This window comes from Annulohypoxylon maeteangense (assembly GCF_022496945.1).
Source record: "Annulohypoxylon maeteangense strain CBS 123835 unplaced genomic scaffold GGS22scaffold_21, whole genome shotgun sequence".
Taxonomy (NCBI): Eukaryota; Fungi; Ascomycota; class Sordariomycetes; order Xylariales; family Hypoxylaceae; genus Annulohypoxylon; species Annulohypoxylon maeteangense.
In genome coordinates this window covers 79,930-105,197 of record NW_025953268.1, presented here as the reverse complement: position 1 = coordinate 105,197, position 25,268 = coordinate 79,930, and the positions used below count along the sequence as shown (strand labels likewise).

Genomic DNA, 25,268 nt, shown 5'->3' with positions numbered 1-25,268 from the left:
TCCCTCCGACAAGAGCGCATCTTTCTTCAGACCACATCACAGTTCTCGCGATCATTCTCGAGAAGTGCGCCGCGGCAAGATGAAGGTGCCCCTCCACCACCCCCGCCAACCTCGTCGACGACCTCAATGGACCAACTCGAGGCGACTGTGAAGGCCAACGCAAAGGCCGAGGAAGAAGTTACGAAGATCCGCATGCAGGACCGATTAATGGATCGAGATACCACAACGGCGCATTGGGCTGAACGGAAGTTGGTTCGAATGGGTACGCCACCTATCGGATCGAGACGTCGACGAGCTGCTATACGTACTTCAGAGAACGTACCATTCGATCAACTACCTTATCAGTGTTTCCAAGAGGCCCGTAAAGTTTTACAAGAGGATCGCCTAGAGAAGATTAAGGCCGTCGTGGCAGAGGCAGCCAAGATCAAGAGGGTGGAGGAGACGCCGGCCGCCGAAGGCCCCAACGGCGAGTACAAGAAGCATGTGCGGCTCACAAGCTTAAGGAAACACTTAGATAATCTTAAGGTCTTGGCCGACATTAACGATCCTATTGTGAAGCGGAAATTTGAAGATGGTCTTGGTACGTGTAATTTCTTCTCACGTTTTAGGGGTCATATTATTACTTTTTCCCCGGCTATTTTCTACTTTATTTTTTACTTCTATTCCAATGGAGTCCAAGGTGGCTGTGCGTTGAGTCCAAAGTGGACTCGTACACAGAGGGTTTATAACCAGCAATAATTAGCCTTTCTTTCACATACGACCATAGGATTTGGAACACTCGGGATCCCGTCCGCTCTCCCATAGATAAGCCAAATACCGCCAGATTAGTAGTTGGGTCGGTGACGACCAGCGAATCCCTGGTGTTGTATGTTTCGTTTTTTTGCCCTTTTTATTTATTGCCCTTACCCAAGTCCATATTCTCCTCTCGGTGTATCCAGCAGAGTGCTAACGATTATTCTCACAGCCGATTTTGACAAGCCGATCTATCGATACTATGCTGAGCGCAAATGGCGTGGCCTGCCATATCGAATTATCACACAACGTATCGAGCAGCTTAAGATCGTTCCTGATGTACTGCCTAAATTTGAACCTACTGCCGACGTCCAACTCTTTTTTCGGCGAATTAAGGTCACCCCTGGTGAAATCTTGGATTCCCGAATTACGGAAGTGCCGCCACGCTTAAAGGTCCAAGTTTTCAACCGCGGCGAGCGTCTGGTCTCAGTAGTAGTTATGGACTCTGATGTACCCAACGTCGAGACAGATTCATTTGAGAGGCGATGTCACTACCTTTCGGCCAATATTCTCATATCTCCTAATCAACAATCTTTACCCCTAGGTCAGGCAAACAAGGAGACTCAATTGGCTGTGCCCTGGCTCCCAGCCTTTTCTCAGAAGGGCGCTCCATACCACCGACTGTCCGTCTTTGTCCTAGAGCAGAAGCCCGGTGAGACCTTAGATATCAATAAACTACGCGAGCTTTACTCGAGCCGAGACGGATTCAGTCTTAAGAGCTACCGGGACAAGTTCCGTCTGACCCCTATCGGCTTTAACATCTTCCGAACTGTCTGGGATGAGGGTACAGCCGGCGTTATGGAAAGAGCAGGCGCACCGGGCGCCGACCTCGAGTTCAAGAACAAGAGAGTCTACTCGCTGAAGCCGGACAAGAAGCCCAGAGGTTGGGAAGCGAAGAGGCAGAAGCCCAAGTACAAGAGTTTATGGAAATACAGCAAGAACATCCACGGTATCTCAAACAGGCGTCGATAGATGTATTATCCGAGATAGTGTATCATATATACATGTACAAAACAAGAAAACTTGTAGATGGAATCGGGATATGTTGAATGATTGGTCGTGATGGGTTTTAGCATGCTTTCACGCAGGTAAGCATTCGAACCCCCTACCATATCCCAATCCAGTTCCTACAAGCGGTTGTGGAATAAGTAGTAAGATGCAGCGGCAGTCATGATTTGACCAAATAGCATCGACATTATTCGTTATAAAGCCCCTCTACTGTGATGCAATGCATATCAGACAGCGTACCGAACCTAAGAGGGGTCTAGTATGTGAGCACACGTACATCAGTTACGTGCGGATAGCAAATATGGCGTGATCGCCGGATTGCGGCATGTCCAGGTTGTAAGCCGTGGGCTTCTCTAACATGTCCCTTGCTTATCGGAAGTCTAGGTATATATCACTCCCAATGGTGGAGCTGCCGATGTTTCGTTCCGACCTTGAAATGCGGCGGATAGCGAGTCCACCTGAGCCCACCTGAGTCCAATAGAGTATAAAGCGAGGAGTAGGTAGCAATAACTATCCCTCCACAGTGTCTGTAATCCCTACTGCACCACCCAGCATAGCTATCTACCTACTTGGCGTGATCGAGGCACGTGTCACGCAATACGGCATCCATATCGGTGAGCGAGCTCCGAACTCTCCACAAGAGAAGCTCATATAAAAACCAATGCTTCCAATATCCAGCACCGTATCATTTAGAGGAATTCACCAAACCACGTAAGAGAGTCTATGGACAGGGACTATTAGGAGGTATCCAGTCACTTCTTAACATAAACCTCGTAATACCCAGCCCCAATGGCAGTCAAAGCACGGCGCGTAGCCGTAATCGGTGCCGGGCCGGCAGGCGCCATCGCCACCGACGCGCTCGCCAAGGAGCAAGCGTTCGACACGATCCGGGTGTTCGACCGGCGGGCCGGAATCGGCGGCACCTGGATCTACACCCCTCACCTGCCGACCGCGATCCCGTCTCTCCCCGACTTAGTCTCCGGCAAGGCGGACGTCGCGGTCGAGGTGCCGCCGATCCTCCCCGCCACCACGCCTGTCTCCGAGGAGGTCAATGGGTACCAGCGCCGGTTTGCGGACACCGCGCTGCATGAGAATCTGCATAGTAATATCACCCCGGATATCATGAGTTACACCCAGGAGCCGTTCCCGAATAAGCTGTCCCAACGCACGCTGGCGGACTACGGACCCGGCGCGCCGTTTCGGCATCATACGGTTATCCGCGAGTGGGTCGAGGGGATATTCTCGCGTGGTGGACATGAGAAGTTGCTTGAGTTGAACACGACGGTAGAGCGGGCGGAGAAGGTTAATGGTGAGTGGGTGCTTACGCTGAGGAAGGAGACGCTGGGGAGGAATTACTGGTGGAGGGAGACGTTTGATGCGCTGGTTGTGGCGACGGGGCATTATAACGTGCCTTGGTTCCCGAATGTACCGGGGCTGCTGGAGTATGATAGGAGGTTTCCTGGGAGGATACTGCATAGCAAGCATTTCCGCAATTCGTCGAAGTTTAAGGGGAAGGTGGGTGAATACCATAATCCTTTCTCTAGAATGATCTTGCTTTTTGCTGATACTTGTCATAGCGCGTGGTCGTGGTCGGAGGCTCTATATCCTCCCATGAGGTTGTTCACGAAATCCTAGATGTGGCCAAGACTCCAGTCTATGCTTCTGTGAGGGGAGAGCCTATTCCGGCGTTCGGGTGGGAGCCGTTCCTGCATCCGGATATAGTCATCAAGAAGGAAATCAAGCGCCTGGACCCAGAGACCGGGCGTGTCGATTTCGTTGACGGCTCGACCCTCGATGATGTGGATTACATAGTCTTCGGGACAGGTTACACGTTTAGTGTCCCATATATCCCCCACGTCCAAGAGCGAATTCTTAATGCCTACCGCCGTCTACCGGGAGTGTATCAACACACGTGGGATATCGAGGATCCAACGTTGACCTTTGTCGGGATGGTAAATATCCACCCATTCCTCTCTTATCAATTAATTGTCTTTCCATGCTAATAACCCTATAGCTTGGCGGTGGCTTCACCTTCCGTGTCTATGAATGGCAAGCCGTAGCAGTCGCGCGCCACCTCGCTGGACGTGCGAACCCGTTACCCCCTATCGCAGAGCAGCTCGAGTGGGAGAGGAAGCGCGTAGCCGAGCGAGGTGGAGGGAAGGACTACTACTCCATTGCCCCTGACTACGGCACATATTTCGAGTTTCTGCGGGGCATTGCTGGTGAACCGGCACCGGGGACCACGGGACGCGTGCTACCCGTTTTCGACGAAAAGCAGTTGGAAGTCTGGACGGGAATGGTGGCCTATAAGATAGACGGTTTCAAGCGTAAGAGGAGGAGAGCGGAGGAAGCGAGGGGTCAGGTCAAGGCGAAGTTGTGATTTCAGAGATTAGAGGTGAGATCAAGCGATTGTTAGCTAGAGAAGCTTTGGATGGCAATTGGTTGAACTTCGAAGCAATCATCCTATCCCTTTATTTTCCAAAGTTAGTATTGCTTTGCAGCTTTTCATAATTGATAAGGTACGGGTATATCGTTAATATGATTTCGCTAAGAACGCTGTATAAAAACCTAACCTAGTTCTAAGACCCACGCTGTTAGTTCCTAATATCAGTCGTTACTAGTTCGCAATATAACATCTTTGAAGTAAGTCCATGCGAGCCAGCTGTTGGATTGGTCGCCGACTTCCTGTGTGGCCCTAGTACCGGGCTGATCCCTCCAGTTCCTTCGCCCTCTCCCCAGAAACGCGAAGGCTAGTAGCGCTGCTATGATCACGGCTGCTACGAGTAATCGTGGTTTCCTGCCCCTCCCACGCAAGTGATCTGTTATCCTTTGGGTGACATTCCCCAACGTATAGCACGTACCCTCACATTTTAGTTCCCACCCTAGTTGATAGAGACCTAACCCAGTAAGTGCCAGACTGTACCCGACTAGCTGGGTGGGGGTTATTGGTGTGTTCCAAATCGCCACGGCGCATGTTACGAGAAGGATGTTCTTGAGAACGCTTAAAAGCACATATATCAGAGCAGACATCTTTCCAATCTGTAGCCAGTTAATCCTCCCCTTGAAATACAGTATAGCAAGGAATAAATATTGGTGAACCTACTAAGAGAATGCTGAAGATGTTCAATAAAAGCGCCACGAATGCGTTCAACGTCAAAATCCAAGGCCCGACTTTTGCGATATGTATCCATCCAAATGTCCTCCATTCGGAAGTAAGCGATAGGGTAAAGTTGGTAACGGCACAGACCGGAGCGTAGTAGTAAAGAAGGACAAAAGGATCCATGTCCAGGCCCTTACTTGACATGAGAGACTGTATCATGATGACACGGACTGATTCAAACAGAATACCGGTAACCTGGCAGAGTATCCCGAGCCAAGAGAATTGGATTTCGCCGGCGCTAGCCATAACGACACCGAAGACGATGAGCAGGATATGACCGCATTTTGACCAGGTCGGGTGTTCAACACCCCATAGCCAACCAACCATGAGAGTAACTACTGGTCCCGTAGCCTAGTCGCATTGTAAGTGTCCAACATACTATAGAGGATAGGTATCTTTGATGTACGGTTGCTTAACACTGACCTTCAACATCTGTATGAACGGTACACTTAAGTGGACATAGACCAAATTGTTAAAGATCATGCTTCCACTATATAGGAGACCGATGGGAACGATTGTTTTCATGAATAGTGGGGCTGTCATCATAATCCCATGGCGGCTGTTGAGTAGAGTTGTCTTCCGGGCGAGAAACTGAGTAAAAAGAGTAGCGATGAACATGTGCCAACATGTTAATATTATGGCTACTCATCGTAGTTAGAATCAACCCAGTGTCTTAGGCCAGGAATATGACTTGCGATATTCTAAAGATAGATTAGTCAGAACTCACGGAGGCTCTCTGTAAGTATTCGGGAGATAACTCACGGAAGCCGGCATCGTCGATTAGCCACTTATTGAATAGAATGGTGACATTTGAAAATAATATCCAAAATCTATATTTTTCCATTAGTTAGATATCTTGAATACTAGATAGGTAATTATGAAACTTACACTGCGTAGTAATAGCGAGGTACGTCCATTTTTACAACAGAATTGTTGTAGACCTGCATCTACCTAGGATATAGAGTCTCGAGACGCTGCCCTTCAACCTTCAACCTAGAAGTGAATGATTATGGACCTTAAATTCTTATAAATTTGTATGATGGGAAGTCGTCATAAAGAATGTTGCCCGTGTAGAGTAGGGATACTCAGAGGTGCTATAAGCAAAAAGGCATAGCCAAGAAATAGATGAACGATGCTAGAATATGAAAAGGTTAGATCTTGTGCCACGGAGTTTCTAGATCCCATATTGCAGATATTTAGATGAAGTTTGAATAAACTATAGGAAGTAACGACGACGCGAAGTTAGGCTGAGGCGAGGGCAAGGGCGAGGGCGAGAGGTGATTTGATTTGACATAGTGGTACGTACCCACGATAGGACCTCTGGGCAGCTTTATTCGAGTTTGAACCCCTGATATCATTACTATAAAAGGTTAGCCAATAGAGCAAGTCCCCTTTCCCACATGGCTAATCCACTTAATTACCTCTAATGCATAGGCTACTTGGTACGGTACTGCACTGCTGTTACTCAATTAGGTAAAGCCCCTAGATCCAGCAACCTCTTTACGAACTCCAAATCCCCGCAGTCCTTCGGTGCTATTCTTGCCGCACTAGCCTTAAGTGTAGGACTTGAAGATCTTCAAGAGACATGCCTACCCGAAGTTGTTATATTATCATAAACCTTAAGGCTTAAATAGTCATGTAAGAGCAATTGATGGATCTAAGTAATATGTACCTTATTTAACCTAGGTTCTAGGAATCAACTTCACTACAAGTGATCTTACCATATTATACGTACTAAATTTGGCGCCCAGGTTCTCGAAGCCGATCCCTAATAGCCAATACGAATACTGAAGGCATTACCATAAGTATACCTAACGACATGTAGCTCTTGAGTGTCTTGGGGGTCTACCCACTAGCTGGAACTAGTTTCCTAAGAGCTAGATCTGTTCAAATTCGATAATGGACTTAAAAGTTGAGTCCCTGACTGCCGTCAGTGAAGACTTGAATTCCGCACTATATAGTATCAGCATCGAGCCACGATCTAGGCAGAGCAATTTGCTAGGAGCTTAGCTAAGCCTACTTCGATTAGTGGCTCCTCTGCACGTTTCCGTCTTCACCAACGGTGTCGGAATCATCAGCACTCCGTCCAATTTCTTTTGGGGGCTGAGGGCGCCGCTAACAGCACTATAGCCCCTCCGGTAGCAGAGGGTCCGACATCCGCGTGGCGCAACAATTTCCAAGCCTCCGTTTGTGATCGACGTCTTCCCGTCATGCAAGCGGCTAGATCTCCCTCTCACTTGCGCCGATAACCAGATCGGATCGAAGCGATGCGGAGCGACACCGCTCTTGCAGAAGCCTTCGCCGCCACGAATCATCACGAATATCGTACCTAAAAGGTTCATGAAAGAGTCACGAGTTTGCTTTCAAGTAGCCTAGAAGAAAAATAGTAGCGGTCTAATAGTCATAATTCCCAATCAAGATTCTCGTCCAACTCACTCGGGCTTATCAGTCCTGACTTCGCACGTCGATCAGGATAAAGAACTTGGCGTAAAATGCAGTTTTGGGGGAGGGGCTATGGTACGACGAGAGCACTAAACACCTACCCAGTACACCGCACTAGAGTTGGGCGACTCGTTGCATATGCAGCCTCCAATATTCCGGATCGATAGACAAATGAGATGCCGGCTGAGGGAGGCGTCACACCGCAACACAACACATGAAGGCAAAAAACAAGAACGGGAGGCGGCACCCTGAATTTGCACATATATAAATGGCTGGTGTATATTCTTTCATGATGCCCAAGGGTATCACTAATATTGCGAAACAAACAAAAAATTTTCTAAAATAAGATGGATATCAGACAGAAGATTATGAGTCTCGCAGCTCAGACATCGTGACAGTTTCCTCGTTCAACAATTCTCTCAATGAAAATATTTCGTCTCGTGCTGTATTCCATAAATTCAACTGAACACTTCTTCAATATGCATGGGATTATATCATGTCCCATAAGTCGGGAATCGTGGCGCCGTGGATTTGGCCACGTGCGCGATGGTCGTGACGGGTCGTAACAAGCAAAACATTGTGGTATCAAAATACAGAGGGAGACCAAACTCCCCGGCCAAGGTTCTGGTGATCACATCGGTGGCCTAAGAATCGAATGCGCAATAACGCGAGTGCCTGTTTTATAGGAATCCGCCTTCGTTGGAGCCGAATACGCCGACGCTGCCCCGCCACCGGCAGCGCTCTTCTCGTTCGGTCGGTGATAACGCTCCCCCTCTAGGGCTCAATGCGCCGACTCTTGGTGGCGTTGACTGTTGAGCACCGTCTATTTCGCTACTTCCTCGACTGCTGTTAGCGCTGGTATTTGTCTGCACGAGCAACAAACTGCTAGTACCGCTCAATCGCTTAGTGAACTCATTGAAGCTCAGTCTTTTCACATCAGATGTCGAGTGACGTTTCTCGTGGTTTCGTCGGGTCACACCTTCTTCTTGCACCCTACTAGGGATAGCTGACATCTCGAGCGCGGCTGCAGGGATCTGTGGTTGACTGCTTGTTCGTTGAGCCGCCGGTCGCAACCTTGAATGTGCGGTATGTGGTCGGAGGATGACTGGTGTCGATTCCTGAATATTCGATACCGTTCTGGTACTCGACTGCGACAATTGCGACCTCCCGCTATGACGGTTAGCAATAAAGTGGAGCGCCCTCTGCGCAGACGGTCCAATCTCATCATTGCCTAGGTCCTGTTCAAACACATCCTCGTCACTATCCTCTTCGTCCTCACCGGCACCACCCTCATCTTCACTTTCATCTTCTTCCCAAGTACTCTTAAGTGGTTCCTTTCCCACTATCGTTGGCCTTTCCTTCTCGAAGGCCCTCTGGCGTTCCTCCGCCTGGCGCATCAATGCTTCGAATCTAGCAATGGAACTGAGCTTTTCCTCCCCTGGAACCTCGCGGTCTGAGCCTGGAATACACCGCAGCTGGAAGGCCCTATCCAAGATGGTCTCTCGAGGTGCCGGAGGGGAGCCAGAGTGGAGACTGGGTAGAAACTGGCCGGGCGAAGAACCAATACTCTCTCTGGCCCTAATAGGGGAACTCAAAGTAGACGACCGTCCTTGTGCAGATGTCCATCCTTCGATGAATTGATCATGATATTCCCCAACTGTTGTGGCAGGTGACGGAAGATCGGAAGGGTGGACTGTTGTATAATGCTGCGTCGCGTATGTCGTGGCAACAGGAGCCATCGAGCTAGCGTGGGAAGACGACATGTCGCTACGGCCGGAACGTATGCTAGCCGACTCAGCGAATGTGTAAGGGACGTTAGCTTCCCGACTGGATCCATACGTGTGGTGAGACGACTTAGTAGTCATCCTTCTCCGTGTTTTCGAGGAGCTACCACTCGATGTAGCTGCATAATCCCGGGCCACGGAGGGTGCAAATGGGTTGATGAAGGTCGGCGATGTCGGGCTAATTGGACTTATGGGATGTCGACCAGGAATCTCGGGCTGAATTATCGATTGTATGTAACGGGACCAATCCTCTAGCGTATACGTACGATCATCGCCGAGGCGAAACCACAATGTCGTCGGACCTGAATCCTTAGTAGTAGTTAGACCTGCAGTTCGGCTTGAACGGCGTTTTCGCAACTTGTCAGTGGCAGGATCCGGCGATATCTGGATAGCAAGAGTCGGGAGTACTGGTCCTTGCTTGCGGTGGGCAATCATCTGGACCTGTGATTCAGTGATAGACGCAATCGAGTGTTGTTGGACTGGTTCCCAGTCATCCTATATCGCGTTAGAACCTTCAATATGAATTAGGGGAAATTGTCACGCGAGGTCTTCCTACCCGAGCTTTATATATCGACAAATAGATGGCATCCGATTGCGGCCTTTGAGGCAGCGGTGCCTTCGATGACCGGCTGCCAGCGTCCTTGATACGAGCGGCGACCTGAGAGAAGCCGGTATTCGACGGGAAAGCATCCCTTTGTGGGCCGATGACGAGATATCGAGGCTAAATGTGATATTAGTATACTGGGAGTGAGATACACAGAGCGCAGATGCGCATCGCAGAGAGGATGGACTATGATTACCTTCCATACGGCTCTACCAATTATAGTACCCCTATCTGGGGGAACCAGTAGAGTACCCTCCATATTGGATTGCGCCGTTTGTCGTCGCTACGGCGCAGGTTGCGCGATACGTCGGGATTCTGCCGCAGCTTGGTCTGTACGATCGCGCACAGCAAGCGACAGGTCGGGTGTGAAATCGACTTGGTACATTAAGGATTAAGGCAGCATACTGCAAGAAAGCGGATGGCTAAGTAAGAGAAAGACACTGTCTTCCTTGTACGTTTTGTATTTTAGTAGAAGCAGAAAGCCAAACAGCTAAACCCCATTGACAAGAAATAGAAAAAGAGAGGAAGACTCGGGTCTTCCCGACAACGGTTTTCAAGGCTTTTTACCGAAATCGCACACTCAATTGGCCCGTCGCAAAAGTAATTGCAAAATATGATAGAGCCAACCGGATGGAAGGGGTGGCGAGTTAGGAATTTAGAAGAGAAGTGAGTGTGAATGGATTAATGGGTGAGTAGCGGGTAGTAGTAGTATGGGTGTAAAGTGTAGCATTCAATGTTGCTGACGAGACGAGACGAGGCTTGTTATGCTAGCGTGGACTTGTAGACTGCCCAGGTACGTTGTAACGGTTTGGTAGAGGGCCGAGGACCCCCTAAGAAATTAATAATTATTTTTAATGCAAGTCATTTGGGTGCGCATTCCCTGTAGAGTCTAGTGAGGTCCATGTAGTGTAATAAAAATACTATGGTACTACTAAATAGGTGCCTACAGGTACTGTACCACCGTCGTACTCAGGTCTTGTACATGCCCAGATGTAGCACGAAAATGCGGCAGGGGGAGTACGGGAAACTCTGGGTTCAATGTTGTCAGTTGTCAGGGTCGACTGGGGCCTTTTCCAGGTACTTTCGCACCTTCCAAGATCTGCAAATTATCATACAAACCCAGTTGTCTACGTAATTCGTAATTGCCATCTTTTTGTCTGTTGGGTAATCAAGGGGAACTACCAAGGTCATTTATGACATTTATGACAATTTATGATAGAGGCATAAATGTAGGTGAGACAGACATAAACTGTAAAATGATGATATCTAGTATACTTCAACCTGGTATATCGGACCATTCCAATGGATATATCTCATAGAATAATAAAGTCTAACTCAATTGAGTTTTAAGCCGTATACTAGGTATCGGACACTACTAGGCATGCAATTATACTAATTGCCATGTGATAGTTAGTAAGGAGTAGCGTATCTCAGAGTTTAGTTATTATTACCTAGTTCAAGCAAAGAATCGAGGTATTATTTCCGGAGCTAGCGGGTATGAAAGTTATGCGACAATGCCACAGAATACCATAATTTGCCATCATTTCCTATGCCTTTAACTATTCCGGCTCTTCTTTTATTCAAGTGAGACAAAATAATACTATTCGGCATATTACTTAGGCAGTTTATACTAGCTTTCTATAGACATCCGATGTTGTATGTCATAGTAACAACAATGGCCCCCAAAATCCAATCATTGTCACCTATTCGAACCTCAATCATGGAAATAAGTGGTTTCAGCTAGAGACGAAGGATGAAGACACAGGGATATACTCCGCAGAAAGTGGTGTGTTTCGTCCCAAGTCTGCCTAGTGAATGAGTTTAATGCTGTATCCGACAAGCTGGTCACACTTATGAAAAGGGCACCAGTGACTAGACTACTCGATAGCTACCAGGCTGCCAGGTAATAGTTACTAGTTTGCTAGTGGTATAGCCCGGAGGTATATGGAGAATCACTTGCGAATCCAGACGCCACCAGCCCACAACCGGATCACTAATTCTTTTTTAAAGAAAAAATCTCCTCCTATGGAATCATATCCATCTCAAGAAACCCCACTACCTTACCAATCAACATATTCTTTGGCCGAATTCAAAGAGACGTCTAGAAGCGCACGTGAATGAGAAGATTGCTCGATATACGAGAAGCAAGGTGGAGAATGCCTTGATGTTGAACGGCGAAATACGCTCAAGAGAATCCATTGATACCTACGAAGCACCGGCCAACGATTCGAGAATAAAGGGGTACTCTTCCACCGCTAGTTTTAATGCGCAATCCACTACAATACATACCGTGCTATGGTGCTATGGTATATACCGTACATACATGCCAGCATGCTAGCATACCAGCATACCAAACATATATCGTACCTAATGATGGCCGCATCTTATGCGGCCACCGCACTAAAAATCAACAAAAAGAATTCAATACCCCTATCAGGGAACACCATAGCAATGCGAACGTCTCGGGGGTTTCGTCGTTCTCTGGTCATGTACGGAATATTTTGACCCTATTAGAGAAGCTGTGAACTACTAGTCTTCTGCACGCTTTGACCCTGATTTGACAACGGACAAGTTTGCCAGTGCAGGGGGACGCGATTTTATTGGACCGTTCCTCAATCAGCTCTCTGCAACTAGTTTGATGCCCATGTGTTTTGCATGTACATGTTGGTAGAGAAGGTGGATCACTTGACATTACCATCTGTATGTGTATGCAGTAGCGGTGCAGCCAGATTCCAAGCCAGAAGGTGTCCTTAATGGATAGGTTCAACCGCGGATGTACGCAGTGCAGAAGCTTGGCTACAAAAAATACACTACTGCAGTTTTCTACCATTGTTCTAGAAGCCCACAAGGCCACGACAAATAAGGATCTAATACCTAGTATTTTAGAGCCCGCTCAGGATGGAGTCTAGCTATGCTAACTATCTCTCGATACGCAAGCATTGTAATAGGTCGATCGAGTTTACATATAGATGGGACGAAATAGTTGCATAAAGAAAAGCAAAGAGAAGCGATAGACTATTTTAGTCATCTGACGGACCAGTCTGACATGGGAAGATAACCGACTTCTTAGGGGGCGATCCTGGTAAGGATCAGGGGTAAAACCGCATCGAGAACGGTTCAATCATCGGAATAGCCCCCGCACTCTCAAAGAAAAAAAAGGGGGGATTGGAATCATTGAATACCCCACTAACGTTCCCGTTGAGATTTAAAGCCTTCTGGCTTTCTGGCTTTGTCGTATTTTTCGTGGCTTCAACACCTTTATGCTAAATCAGAGGTTCTAGGCCAAGCCACACCACTTTATTCTGGAAGAGCATCAACTATGTCTCCAGGTACCTGGTTTGATGAGTAGTACGTGGCTAATGTTGTGTTATGGCAAGCCGAAACCGACTTATCTTCCTATGATAACCGAAGAAACCGAAAAAACTGACGAAGTCCTAAGTTTCAAATTCACGACGGACAACTCGTCAGCTTGTTAGATCAAAAGCGATACAAGTTTGATTTACAATCGGCCCCCTGTTCGGCGTGTTAGGACGTATTCAAGTGCATAGGCAGGTTAAGCAAGTTGGTTTTAGCGAGACCACGGTCCAATGCTTCAATTTGCGAGTACGATAAGGTTTGTGAGATCCAGTGTCTAACTATGACGATGTACAATACAAATACCAGGTACCTAAGCAGATAGTGATGGTAGTGTAGCAATCGGCCTATTGTAACGTCAATGCCCTGGAAGTGCAAAGTTCCCAATCATGCCGAGTAGATATAATATACTCTATCAAAATCTAAGTTGCAGTAACGCTGAAGATTATCTTACATACCTATCTGCCTGTCCAGTCGTCTCACCTCACTTTAGACAGTTTAGATATTACAATTGAGGCTCCTAATATTTCATTCGTTGTTGTGGATGTCCTCCACCTCCGCCTTCGGCCAGTTAAAGACAGCCTCTACACCGATATAGTGGCGATTTAGCGAAGATTTCTGCTCCTTGCATAAGGATTATGCACATCAGCACCGAAGCCGTCCCGGTGTTCATCTTCTTTGCCCGGTCTAACAAGTCTGACTAGACGACGTTTGCAAGCCATAATTAGTCTCAGGTCCCTCTAATAGACGGCATTTTTCAATAATGCCGCTCAGCCAAAAACCTGTTCAACGTTACGTAGAATCCGATATTACTACTTGTTTTTTATAACTAATTCGGCCCTCATAGACAGTCGTTCCTGGATAGGATCACGCTCGGTCATCTAATTGGATTTCGAGAGCGTCCGAATTCGGCAGGTTGGTAGGCAGTTGACATACGTCTAAAATGACTTCTTCCTTCATCCGAAATCCTTTCTGCTTCCTCCATTTTATGCAGTCATGCTGGCGCGCATATTGAATCTACATCGACACGGCTTATGTACAGCTTGTGAGACAGATCATGATGAGAAACAAGGGGGTGGTGAAATTATTGCGGTAAATTCCGTCACAGATTTCCTCCTTTCAACAATACTTGGGAAGCCCAATGGCTACAGTAACACGCACTATTGCCATGCCCTGCTTATTCTACACGGAATGTCTGGAAGTAACTGCAACAACGGGCCGGCCCTTGGTACATGGCAAAGAAAAAAAAAGAATCGGTCAAGAGAAGAGCGAACGAAAGTACTACAATCCGAAGAGCCCACCCCACCGCGGACCACACCCGCAACTCCATATTCTAGGATAGTTGCAAAGATAAAATCCCCACTCCTTCGCATCATCCCCATATTAAGAACAATTCTGTGGAGATCGTCGACAGCAAGGCGGAGAAAATATAGCTCAAATTAACGGCGTGATGGTCAACACATTCACACATTCAGGATATCCTACTTCAATGTGCTCGAACAATATTCACGCGAAGAACATGCAAAGCGTTGCAGAATAGATGCCGTGCTGATCGATATCACATCAGGTCTCCTGTCTCTGACCTGACTAAACAGCCTAGAACTGCCTCCTCAACTTTCAACTCACAGGGTCGCCCCCTGAAGCCCACACGGTTGGGTAACATCTGCACTGAAATATTGGATTTGGGTCGACGCAATCACGCAAAAAGTCAACCCTTTATCTGAGATCCGGCGCTCCCAAGCCAATGTTCTCCTAAGCCTCTCCCTTGCTTAGGTGGCTATCGATGTGACGGTGGCCCACTACGTCCCAAGAAAAAACGGACATGTGCAGACCATAGGCTAAAGCCTAAGGAGTAAGGAGTAGAAGACTAAGGAACACTCCGTCGTCGTCGAGAAATTACGTAGGTAGATACGAGGGCGAGAGAAAAGAAACGCAAGAAATTCCTGGAGCGAATTCGCGAGGAACGGTGTCGGAGGCACTTTAATAAATGGCATGCAGCGAGACCAAGGTAGTGCAACTCTCCGTGTTAATATCCGTCCGGGCTCGGAGAAGAGATCAACTTCGGGATCGCTTCCCCCCACGCGGCGAACGGACAACGGGCTCAGCTAAGGGAGATACCAACCCCGGCCCTCCACATGGCAGCTGTAATGTATGTGCTACGTACATACATACATCCATACGTCGGTACATCCATACGCACAGAAAACACACACAGCAGGTAGGTAATTAACATGAAGCTAGGCATGTAGGGACCTCCCCATATCCCGCCCAAGTAAGGACCGGGACTCCTCTAATTTTGGAATATATATATATTAGGCGCGAGATATAGAGCGCGCGGCGACGCACGATGACCTAATTCCTTCTTATGTACTACAAATATCACCACATATATAGGCCTTGGCAATCTAGTCCGCACGCAGAGGAGAGAGAGCACACCGGCACACAAACACAACCGATCGGCGTCCGTATAACCCGTTGTGACGAGGCGTGGACGAAGATGTCGTAAGACTGAACCGCCGAGCGAGGAACGGCGTCTCTCATCTTAATCATCCATCTCGCCAAATTTTAATTATTGCAACCGGTTTTTTAGAGAGAGCTGTCTTCTCCAAGACCGCGCGCGGTTAATTCGAATACCCTGACCGCTCTTTCGTCCCCTACCTTCCCCATATCCGTCGTCCGCACTGACTCCCGAACTATCCAGACGGCTGGGGAAGAGGCGTCGAAGGACATCATCATATGTGGGTTAGGGTACGATGGGGCACACAATTGCTTTTTTTGCTTGGAAAAGAAAATTCGAGAAAAAGAAAGGAGAATGGCCTTTGCTTTTGCCACGCGATGCAAGGCGTTCGGTTTGCTACAGCGCCTAGTTAAAGCCATGTGCTTCTGGACGCTGATCCGTATGACCTCAGATCAAGGTGATGGAATAAGCAAATGATCAGAGAAATCTGCAGGTACTACTTAGGACCTAGGTAGGTGCTGTAAGCGTGAGGTTCACGTGGTAAGTGTTTGGAAGCCATTTCAATCTACAGGAAGCCAGTTACGAATCCCTCTAGCACGCAATATTCAGAGGCACGAGACGTGGTAACATTCATGATTCCCTTTTTTGAGATATCTCTCTAGCCTGCATATAGAATAGGCACTAATCATCCCTTTCATTACTCATAAAACAGTTGGGGACAAGCCCGCCACATCATACCTCTATCATAAGATCAAGGCAAGAAACCGGCCATCTCATCTAGCGCCTTATTCAACAATTCCGTTGCGATGGGATCCTGGGGGTTTATAGCCAGCGCTTTATGCAATACCTCGACAGCTATGTCGAATTTCCCTTCCTCCATGTATATTAAGCCCTTAGCTGCAAATATACCTGCATCCTTACCGCCCTGTCTGAGGACTTCGTCGAACTGTTCGAGTGCATCATCGTACCGCTTAGCACGGCGGTAGGCGTGCGCCAGGTTTGTGCGGGCTGAGATCCAGGCATTGGGTTCTGAATCGATCTCTTCGGCGACGTCGAGGGCCTTCAAAAACAGAGTGGCGGCATCCTGGGGACGGTCTTGGTGATAGTAAACGATGCCCATCTCGTTGAGCAGTAACGGGTCCGTCTTACAAAGGCCATATGCCGTTTTGAGGAACTCATCGGCTAGCGTCATGTTGTTAAGCGCGTGGTTCTGCATTCCGAGGAATACCTGAGGTAGGTGTGTGCCCATGAACAACCGCGCCGCCGTCGAGTATGCCGATATGGCTTGGTCATGTTCGCCCTCAGCCGCGAAAGTATGTGCGAACCCGATCCACGCCGGTCCGAAGTGCGGATCCATCATACTGGCTTTGCTAAAGTAGCGTCTGGCCTCTGCAATTTTGTCGATAGAAAAATAGTAGATGCCTACAGCGAGCCACGTACAAGGTTCTTCCGGATGTGAGTCGGCGAGGTCGTGCGAGATCAAGAAGAGCACGTTCTTCATCTTGAGTTCGTACAAGCAAGCTAAGTGTAGAGGATATATACTGAAGTTGTACTTGTCTTCTTGCAGGACAGAGTCGGTAATAGCTAACGCGTCCTTATATTTGCATTGCGTGTATAATAAATCCGCTCGAGCAAGTAGCAGATCCGGGTTTGAGGCCAGGTTATAATGTGTAGATAGAGTCTCACTAGCAGTTGTAAAGGCTGCCGGGTTCCGATACTTAGAAAGCCTAGTCGTGTAAAGCATCCTGGTAAATTCGGCAGCCTCCTGTGAGGAAGACGGGTCCGCGGTGACGGAGATGGCATCGAAATCTAAGGATTCTAAGAATTGCCACTCTTCGTCTGGTGACATAAGTGAATTCTTCATTAGCTGTTGGAAAGCTTCGAAACACTGGACGTCGATGCGCACGGCATCTTTATAGCACTCTTTTGCCCGGTCGAATGCATTCTGCTTCGCATAGCATATTCCCCTTAGAAAGCACATGGCGGCTTCGAAGCGTCTGTTAGCCGCTTCTTCCTCCGAAACTGCATCTCTTCGGTCATGTGCCTTAGCTGCGCCTCTGCCATGGTGCGAGGCAGTAGTACGCCCACTCGTATGCTGGGTTTTGCGCTTAGTTGCTGGGTTTGAAATCAAGTGCGTGGGATTCCGTTCACCAAGCACAGCAAGCGCCTCTTCAAATCGGGACTGCTTAATAAAGCAGTGAGCTGCTAAGTATCGACAGGATGGATTCCGGTTAATGAGATCCTGCTTAGATAAGAAAGTCTGCGCTCTGGTATAGTTCCCAGTGGCGAAATGAACCTGTGCGAGCCAAAAGGCATCGTTGTCATCATCTAGAAGATGTGAAGTTTAGCAGAAGGCGTGGCACAACATCATATACCCAACTTACTGGTTAATGCCAGAAGCTTATCCCCAATAAAAATAGCAGACTCGTATTGTGCCTTATTCAAGGCATCTTGCCGCCACTCGCGGAGAAAACTCTCCATACTCATATAACCTAGTGAGTAGGGTTATATGTGACGATTAGGCTTAACCGAATGAGGCGTTTGAAAATATGGTGGGGTCCGGACCGGTACGAGAGCCAGACGCGTTAGGATTCGCCGTCACGAAAAATCAGGTATAAAGGCGCCAAATTCCAAAAAATAGTGTACCCCTGGTGGTTGATTCAAAGGTCATGCAGTCAATTCACGAGAATTGAAGTAATCCGTCGAAATAGAATTTCCTCCTCTCCCCGTATCTATCGTTTACGTGAGTTGGTGTTGAACGGTCGTGAAGTTGTTTAGTTGATGTTTTCACGTGTAGCGGCACGGCGCGCTAAACGTTAAACCACTGAACACGCTAAATTCCCTAATTTCAGCCCTAAATGCGCTAAACTTTGTGATACAATCGACCCGTAGTGCTGGGTACTAGGTACTCCTCTATCCATGTATTGAACAAAACCTTATTATTGAGCCTCATCGTCTTCAACTAATAGTTTAATAGTGTTCCGAAAATGAAAGACTTTTATTTTATTTATCTATTAATTTCATATCAAAACCAGCCTGTCAGACTTGAAAAAGGCTACAGAGTACTACATACATAGGTACCTAGTAGGTAGGTAGTTCCTACCTACGTATGAATTCTGAAGACTAGCAGGTGTTACCCTTCGAACCTTCTTGCCTTGCTTTGCAGTGTGACTAAAGTTAAATTTTTGAGAGAAGCTTAAATTGACCTGCTCAATACCAAGATCGAGCGGCAATGGATCCATACCTCGAGAGCAAAAAAGAAGGGGGGATACCTCCCACCTATGGAGCAATCGCTCGGCGAGAGCCACTAACAAAACAACGGTAATCCTCGATTATGTTTTGTTCAAGATGCTTCATGCGAACAATATAAAAATTGGCCAGGCCTTGAGTTAATGAGCTCTAGCATTAACGATTGCTTAGGCTATTATCCCACGTATGCTTTTAGAGAAGTGAAGGCCGTGGCCGACATATTGCGCGTAGCTTTGCGAACTGCTGTGCCTCCATCCTGCGGGTTCCATATTCACATCGGCCAGGGGACTGGGTTCTTGCCTCTGGAAACCCTCCAGAAGCTAGCTGCTGTCATGCCCTCCGAGGAAGAGCGTGATGCCTGCGACAGACCAATTTACTCGATCGTGATTCCAGACGAGCCATTCAGGCTCCTCTAAAGCTACTTCGTAATGACCGAACAACAGAGCGATTCCGCTGTCTCAATCTCAACGCCCTCGGGACTTTCATGAGCAGCCCTGAGCGCGGTGCATACAATTTCGAAAACCACCTCGATATCAGGAGACAGTGTGCCAGGTAGGGTGTTACGAAGACTATCAAGTTTCAAGCAACCGGTACGATGGACGGCCGCTGGGTCGCGATATTCGCTAGAATCTGTATTAGGATCACCTAGTTCGCGCAAAATGCCACGATACAGAACGTTTGACGGTTAGTCTACTAGTGCCATATCGCGGAAAAGTCAGAGCACAGATACGATGTTTTCGACCTGCTACTTGACCTGGATCTTCCGGCTGGGGCTCAAATGGTGCGAACTAGATTGTAAAGGGGTTGGGGGTTATCACCCCGCGGAGATGAACTGACCATTTTCGTCGATTGAGGCTTGCAAGATGTGCAGCGAACTTAATGAGCCCATGCTTACAGATATAAAAGAGAATGGGAATGGCCTGCCAGCTGAGATGATAACAGGGGGTCGTACAGCAGTACTGGGGTAGATGTGGACAGTGGTGAAGTCCGTGGGGTGGTATTGGTATGAGAGTAGGCGTTATGGATTCTAGACATGCATTGCTTTTGTGTATTCTGAGCTGGTGTTTTGTGGTGTGAACAGATGGCCATCTCTTCAACGAAGGGAGAGGAAATACATGGGATAATGTTGATGATCATTTCTCCCATTCACTTTAAATAGGAGCTGGCAATAGAAATACCCCATATCCCGTATAAGCCTTCGAATTACAATGTGGTACTGACTACGATATGAAACGGGCGATGGTGATGAAGCTGAAATTTTACTGTGTACCTGGTGGTTGATCGGCAAGACATGTCAGCAGAAGGATCGGTTTCCCGTCCGCCGCATGCAAGCCACGCGTAATGAGCGCCGTCATTGGCGAGATAAGAACGCCGGCGGTCATCAACTACCTCTAGGATATAGCGTACTACTCGGTGCCAAGTCTGCAAGGCATTAATTGTTTGATGAGTGACGTAGTACAAACCGACGAGTCTTATGCCGTTTTTGCCGATTCAAGGTTGTTCTCGGGTTTAGGTAATCCAAGGGCTGAAGAATATTAACGAAGCCGCGCCCGACAAAGGGAGATGTTCGATAGGATATCAAATCTTTTAGCGTCCGACCATGGTGTAAACTCTAAGTAAACCACTTAGAAGTCCGTTGAGTGAGGCTATAGTGTTAGTAGCTGCGGTCTGTTCAGCAGGCTACGATGCTCGTCATTTATAAATTAGCAAGCGTATGCGCAGTTGCTTTAATCCTCATCGGTAGGTAGGCAATGAAATTCTTGGGGGTTTCCAAATCAATAGGTGGACTAATATCAAATTCTACAGCTCTCTTCTTTTTCACCCATCCAGTCGACGTCGAGTACCAATGGAATCGTCTCGCCCAAGGAAAGAACAAACCCTCTCACAATGGAGCTGTGGCAGGCGGTATGCCTCTACGAATGATGTTCATAGGCGCTTCGGTCACCCGTGGTGAGGTTTCGACGGGGGATAGGGGTTATAGGAAACAGCTTCGTGACAAGCTCACGTCTCTGGGTAACCCAGTCAACTATGTTGGTTTCAACCGTTTCGGCGACTTTCCCGACAATGACGTCGAAGGTTACGGCGCCGCACGAATTAGACAACTTCGCGACCATGCGGAACAGGCTGTACCGTACCTCCAACCAAATCTCATCCTCATCCAAGTCGGCACTAGCGACTGCTTTCAGAAAGACGATCCTGTAAATATCCTAACCCGGATGCGCGATCTTGTCGAGTACCTCCTAGAAGCCTCGCCGAAGGCTACAGTTATCATGTCGACTCTCTTAACGACCCCCGACCTCGAAGCCGAACCGTGTATGAAGAGTGCGAACGCGCAGATCCGCCAAGTTGCTACCGACTTGATTCGAGAGAAGAAACCGGTCGCAATAGCAGAAATGCACTACGACCAAGGGCTTCCCCGTCGACCGAGGCCTGAAGATATCGGGGGCGACCGTATTCATCCTACAGATGAAGGTTATTTCATGATGGGAGATATTTTCATGGAGAAAATTCGGGAGGTTGAGGAGAAGGGATTTTTGAAGTATCCGGCCGAGAACGGTATCCCCGAAGATGGCGAATCGAGCAGAGAGGTTGAAGACCAGCTTAAAGAGAAGGCGGAAAAAGAACATCCCTTAAAAACATAGAGCCTACGAAAACACTTAGATGGGGATGCTAGCCGGGATGTATTTTTCCAAATCGCAATCTAGTCCGATCGATGATGGTGTAAAAGTTTGGATGACTCCGGGATAGATAGGTAGGTACCTACTAATAATCAGAGACATGATATGAACTTCGATCCGAAGGGCCCTCAAGCTTTCCGCATATCGGGTTGTCAAACTACAGTATCACTTTTGCTCAGAAATATCAGCGCTCTTGGCTACCTCTTCCCATTCGTCACATATCTTAATCATGTCCTCACACTTCGCCCTTATTCTTCCCCACCCATCGCTTCCTAAAGGGATTCGTAAAGGTATGTCCTTTCCTTCAGCTACACCGGTTCCCTTCACCAAATCAATCATGATCGAAACGGCTTTTTCGGCATCACCAGGCTCATTACCCACTACGCCAGCCTCGACCGCGCGAACAGCTGTGTTGAATTGAGCATAATCAGGTACGCGTGGAGGTACGTGGTTGATTTTGGCGAAAGCTCGTGTACGAAAGTAGCCTGGTTCTATGATCAGAACCTTCAGGTTAGGCGCAAACATGGCTAGCTCTTTTGATAGACACTCGACAGCACCTGTAGAGGTAGTTCATAAGCATTTTATGTTGTTTCAATTAGAAGATAAAGACAGAGATAGACTACGCCGGCACAGGGCAGGGGCTATAGTATAAAATCAATATAAATGAAAATTTTACCTTCGAGTGCAAATTTACTGCCACAGTAGCCGGCCGCGCCAGGGTCAGCGTGCCAACCTGCTTGGGAGCTGAGGTATAAAAGGGTTCCTTTGTTCTTAGCTCGGAGTTTCGGGAGCAGAGCTCTGGTGATATTGAGGGGTCCATGGAAGTTGGTGTCAAAGATATCTTTGAGCTCCTGGGCACTAAGGGATAGCCATGAGTATGTTACATCAATTTGTAGGCGTTACAAGTTGAGTCAATAGGTTTGTACTTACGTGAGTTCCTCAACTGCACCGCTAAGGATATACCCAGCATTGTTCACGACGACATCTATACCACCCGGGTAGATGTTCCAAGCCTCAGCCATCTTGGCCTCAATTTCGAGGACAGGTGCGGTAACATCAAGATCGAGAATACTGGCGCCAGTATCAACTAAATGAGCGAGCTTGGATGGAGCGTTACGGCCGGTTGCAATGACATTGTCTCCTAAGGCGCGAAGCTGGCGAACGAATAGCTCGCCGAAGCCGCTGGAACAGCCGGTGATAAGCCACGTTTGGGGATTCGTCGCCATGAGGCTTGGTCTAGAGGTCTAGACTTGGAATCAATCCTACTATACTAGACACCAACATATGTTATGAAGACGTAAAACGAGTAGTCAGGGGTAAACTCCCTGTTGGTTCACGGTGTTTGTTAGGTGATTGACACAACTCGCAACAAACGCCGTTGCCTCATGCGACATCGTGACCTTGATATCCTCCCGACGTGCGGGGAAGATGATATTCGAATCAGCACTAAGCTGCTAACTATTCATAATGTAATCGTTTTACCAAACAGGTAATTTTATAGAGAAGCACGGCTCTAACGACCTAATAGGTGCCTGTAAAGACTTGAATCATGCCGGTCTAGAGTTATAAATCCGATTCTAAACGGATTTCCGTAATTATTCATGCATAAATGTTATGCAATTTCATTTTGTTTTATGTCGATGGTTACTTAATACATAATACCAACGAGGTTAAGGATATTCGAATATCATCGCCAATCAGAAGAGCTTTGTTCCTGCAGACCTCGGGAATGCCAAGGCGGGTTATCTATTTGGATCTTTGTCCCAAGCCACATGACAAACACGTTTCTGTACATCATCCATGATCTGCCAGGTACAGCGTACAATGTAACGAGCCATCGGCAGGGTCTCTTAATTGCACGCATCGGTACCGGCACCGGCAAGCAACAGGGGTAGCCGACGGAGCTGACGCCTTACAAAGCCGTCTAGAGCTTTTCATAGGATTCGATATTCCCGTTCTAGGTAGGTAGGTGATAAAGGAGCCTTATATTGACACAGTTAGGTCTTCCCTGTTGTCAGAATCAAACCATATGTTGGTAGGAGTTAGACATTCCGTGTCTTGAAAGAAGCCGCGCGTATTACTATTCGGCACGACTTCATCGGGAAATATTACCAAAAGCATCTATCTTTCTCAACGACCTATCCGTAGGGGTAGCTGAGTTTCAACAAACGCCACGCCAGCACAGCGCAAAAAAGAGACTAAATCTTCCAGCCACAGAATTTGGTCCCTGGAAAAGAGTATTACTACATAACCCGGCAGTTCAAGGCTGATCCTAGCTACAAATCTAGATGGCGCTCTTACGTGGTTTCACTAGCACGTTGAGTACAATGAACAATGGACGGGATGCTAATCAGGAACCGCCATTCATCTCCTGTTTCAGCCAACCCGCATCGTTAGGGACCGACTAAGCAAAAATGTTGAAAGAAAAAAAAAGCCTACCCCCAACCGCGAATCCTTCCAATTTACCACCTTCCTTTGTCCACTAAACAGAAGCTCAAAGAGCTTCCGAGCGGGAAGGCCACGAGCTTCGGCGGGTCCTACCTCCAACAAAGCCGCTTTGAGGCAGATTATCATGGGCGATGTTACAGAAATAGCCTTTCAGGTGGATATCGATGGGGCCGGTAGCTCGGGCACTCAGGACTAGTATATAAGCTGAATGGCCTCAACCCACGATGTAAGTCGGCCAGCGTCAGGTCTTTTTGCCCATCTCTGCATTCCTTCACAGCCTGTCGGCCAGTCATTCCTTCTAAACAAATCAAGTATATTTGTTTAATTTTTTCTACCCACTCTCCTTTTTCACAAGAAAAAATTCTTAAGATGCGTTTCAGTGTCTTGTCATTCCTTACTTCTGCGGCGGCCGTGTCCGCCGCTGTCATTCCCTCCTCCTCCTCTGCCCCCGAGAAGCGCGGCGGCTCTATCTCCGTGACACCGCACGACAGCTACTCGTCCTCCATCGGGGTGCTCGGCTGCAAGATCAACACCAACCGCGCGGCGTACTGGCCATCATCACCGGACTGCAACAACATCTGCGTGAAAGTCAGCGCGAACGGGCGGTCCGTGAACCTGCTCAAGGTGGACCAGTCGGGCGGGGCGCACGACATATCGTATGACGCGTGGAACTACCTGTCGACGGGGAAGAACGCGACGGAGGCGCCGACAGCCGGGGGCGGTCTCGCGGCCACGTACGAGGACGTGCCGATGTCCGAGTGCGCCCACCTCCTGAAGGACGGCAAGCACCTCGCCTTCGCCGCCGCCAACAGCATGAACTTCATCACCTCGTGCTCCGCCAACACCTGGGTCGGCAAGAACTACGCTCTCTACAACATCCTCAACACCCAGTGCACCTGGGGCTACGACGAGCTCTGCCGTATGCCCGACCCCAGCCAGGGTAACCAGCCCATCTGCGAGCACACGCTCGGCCTTACCGTGGCGCTGAAGACTTGCCCTGTCTACAACATCGCTTATCCTACCGGCAAGCTGTCTATTGCGGTATAAGACCACTTTCATTATAAAAAAGACTAAAAAATTGGCGTGGCTAGAATGGTACTCCTTTATTTTAGAAAGGAGGGTTTGTTGAGGCAATTGTGCTTGAGGCACCTTCACTTCTGATCTCTTCGCTTCGAATATTACTACATACTATCGGTCACTGTACATATTTAGAAGTTGCTGTATGCTGTATATAACAACCTACTTAGCTTAGAACAAGCACTTGCCTCAATTATACATTCACTTTCAACAT

General features: G+C 48.0%; 7 protein-coding genes across 7 annotated transcripts; 3 read left to right on the top strand and 4 right to left on the bottom strand.

The window, feature by feature from the left end:
* The first annotated feature begins 2,393 nt into the window (after window positions 1-2,393).
* Window positions 2,394-4,269, top strand: GGS22DRAFT_74878 (FAD/NAD(P)-binding domain-containing protein). The gene is made up of 3 exons (XM_047967996.1): window positions 2,394-3,315; window positions 3,378-3,752; window positions 3,815-4,269. The coding sequence occupies exons 1-3, from the start codon at window positions 2,590-2,592 to the stop codon at window positions 4,178-4,180; spliced, it is 1,467 nt and encodes a 488-aa protein (XP_047814872.1). The 5' UTR covers window positions 2,394-2,589; the 3' UTR covers window positions 4,181-4,269.
* Window positions 4,270-4,322: 53 nt separating this feature from the next.
* On the bottom strand, window positions 4,323-6,212 carry GGS22DRAFT_173188 (TPT-domain-containing protein). Its single transcript, XM_047962886.1, has 6 exons — window positions 5,849-6,212; window positions 5,723-5,790; window positions 5,656-5,661; window positions 5,384-5,601; window positions 4,904-5,311; window positions 4,323-4,839 (listed from the first exon to the last, which is right to left on the bottom strand). Exons 1-6 carry the CDS (start codon window positions 5,905-5,907, stop codon window positions 4,408-4,410), a joined length of 1,191 nt encoding a protein of 396 aa, XP_047814871.1. The 5' UTR covers window positions 5,908-6,212; the 3' UTR covers window positions 4,323-4,407.
* Window positions 6,213-7,655: 1,443 nt separating this feature from the next.
* Window positions 7,656-10,650, bottom strand: GGS22DRAFT_173184 (uncharacterized protein). The gene is made up of 3 exons (XM_047962885.1): window positions 9,987-10,650; window positions 9,743-9,907; window positions 7,656-9,681 (listed from the first exon to the last, which is right to left on the bottom strand). Exons 1-3 carry the CDS (start codon window positions 10,047-10,049, stop codon window positions 8,083-8,085), a joined length of 1,827 nt encoding a protein of 608 aa, XP_047814870.1. The 5' UTR covers window positions 10,050-10,650; the 3' UTR covers window positions 7,656-8,082.
* A 5,556-nt stretch (window positions 10,651-16,206) lies between these two features.
* GGS22DRAFT_173177 (TPR-like protein) lies at window positions 16,207-18,372 on the bottom strand. The gene is made up of 2 exons (XM_047962884.1): window positions 17,987-18,372; window positions 16,207-17,930 (listed from the first exon to the last, which is right to left on the bottom strand). The coding sequence occupies exons 1-2, from the start codon at window positions 18,087-18,089 to the stop codon at window positions 16,354-16,356; spliced, it is 1,680 nt and encodes a 559-aa protein (XP_047814869.1). The 5' UTR covers window positions 18,090-18,372; the 3' UTR covers window positions 16,207-16,353.
* A 1,955-nt stretch (window positions 18,373-20,327) lies between these two features.
* GGS22DRAFT_173175 (carbohydrate esterase family 3 protein) lies at window positions 20,328-22,226 on the top strand. The gene is made up of 2 exons (XM_047962883.1): window positions 20,328-20,591; window positions 20,658-22,226. Exons 1-2 carry the CDS (start codon window positions 20,537-20,539, stop codon window positions 21,491-21,493), a joined length of 891 nt encoding a protein of 296 aa, XP_047814868.1. The 5' UTR covers window positions 20,328-20,536; the 3' UTR covers window positions 21,494-22,226.
* On the bottom strand, window positions 21,594-23,078 carry GGS22DRAFT_74814 (uncharacterized protein). Its single transcript, XM_047967995.1, has 3 exons — window positions 22,460-23,078; window positions 22,206-22,387; window positions 21,594-22,086 (listed from the first exon to the last, which is right to left on the bottom strand). Exons 1-3 carry the CDS (start codon window positions 22,753-22,755, stop codon window positions 21,695-21,697), a joined length of 870 nt encoding a protein of 289 aa, XP_047814867.1. The 5' UTR covers window positions 22,756-23,078; the 3' UTR covers window positions 21,594-21,694.
* Window positions 23,079-23,941: 863 nt separating this feature from the next.
* GGS22DRAFT_173171 (uncharacterized protein) lies at window positions 23,942-25,263 on the top strand. Its single transcript, XM_047962882.1, has one exon. The coding sequence runs from the start codon at window positions 24,347-24,349 to the stop codon at window positions 25,022-25,024; it is 678 nt and encodes a 225-aa protein (XP_047814866.1). The 5' UTR covers window positions 23,942-24,346; the 3' UTR covers window positions 25,025-25,263.
* The last annotated feature ends 5 nt before the right edge of the window (window positions 25,264-25,268 follow it).

What these genes read in the sequence shown, in the direction of transcription:
- GGS22DRAFT_74878 (XM_047967996.1), top strand. Translation starts at nt 2,590, where the DNA reads ATGGCAGTCAAAGCACGGCGCGTAGCCGTAATCGGTGCCGGGCCGGCA. An exon ending in CGTCGAAGTTTAAGGGGAAG is followed by an intron (nt 3,316 to 3,377) that starts GTGGGTGAATAC and finishes TACTTGTCATAG; the next exon opens with CGCGTGGTCGTGGTCGGAGG. An exon ending in CGTTGACCTTTGTCGGGATG is followed by an intron (nt 3,753 to 3,814) that starts GTAAATATCCAC and finishes ATAACCCTATAG; the next exon opens with CTTGGCGGTGGCTTCACCTT.
- GGS22DRAFT_173188 (XM_047962886.1), bottom strand. Translation starts at nt 5,907, where the DNA reads ATGCAGGTCTACAACAATTCTGTTGTAAAAATGGACGTACCTCGCTAT. An exon ending in CCTCGCTATTACTACGCAGT is followed by an intron (nt 5,791 to 5,848) that starts GTAAGTTTCATA and finishes GGAAAAATATAG; the next exon opens with ATTTTGGATATTATTTTCAA. An exon ending in ACATCTTCAGCATTCTCTTA is followed by an intron (nt 4,840 to 4,903) that starts GTAGGTTCACCA and finishes AACTGGCTACAG; the next exon opens with ATTGGAAAGATGTCTGCTCT.
- GGS22DRAFT_173184 (XM_047962885.1), bottom strand. Translation starts at nt 10,049, where the DNA reads ATGGAGGGTACTCTACTGGTTCCCCCAGATAGGGGTACTATAATTGGT. An exon ending in TTGGTAGAGCCGTATGGAAG is followed by an intron (nt 9,908 to 9,986) that starts GTAATCATAGTC and finishes TATCACATTTAG; the next exon opens with CCTCGATATCTCGTCATCGG. An exon ending in TGTCGATATATAAAGCTCGG is followed by an intron (nt 9,682 to 9,742) that starts GTAGGAAGACCT and finishes AACGCGATATAG; the next exon opens with GATGACTGGGAACCAGTCCA.
- GGS22DRAFT_173177 (XM_047962884.1), bottom strand. Translation starts at nt 18,089, where the DNA reads ATGAGTATGGAGAGTTTTCTCCGCGAGTGGCGGCAAGATGCCTTGAAT. An exon ending in TAAGCTTCTGGCATTAACCA is followed by an intron (nt 17,931 to 17,986) that starts GTAAGTTGGGTA and finishes CACATCTTCTAG; the next exon opens with ATGATGACAACGATGCCTTT.
- GGS22DRAFT_173175 (XM_047962883.1), top strand. Translation starts at nt 20,537, where the DNA reads ATGCTCGTCATTTATAAATTAGCAAGCGTATGCGCAGTTGCTTTAATC. An exon ending in AGTTGCTTTAATCCTCATCG is followed by an intron (nt 20,592 to 20,657) that starts GTAGGTAGGCAA and finishes CAAATTCTACAG; the next exon opens with CTCTCTTCTTTTTCACCCAT.
- GGS22DRAFT_74814 (XM_047967995.1), bottom strand. Translation starts at nt 22,755, where the DNA reads ATGGCGACGAATCCCCAAACGTGGCTTATCACCGGCTGTTCCAGCGGC. An exon ending in GGTGCAGTTGAGGAACTCAC is followed by an intron (nt 22,388 to 22,459) that starts GTAAGTACAAAC and finishes GCTATCCCTTAG; the next exon opens with TGCCCAGGAGCTCAAAGATA. An exon ending in CAGTAAATTTGCACTCGAAG is followed by an intron (nt 22,087 to 22,205) that starts GTAAAATTTTCA and finishes CTACCTCTACAG; the next exon opens with GTGCTGTCGAGTGTCTATCA.
- GGS22DRAFT_173171 (XM_047962882.1), top strand. Translation starts at nt 24,347, where the DNA reads ATGCGTTTCAGTGTCTTGTCATTCCTTACTTCTGCGGCGGCCGTGTCC.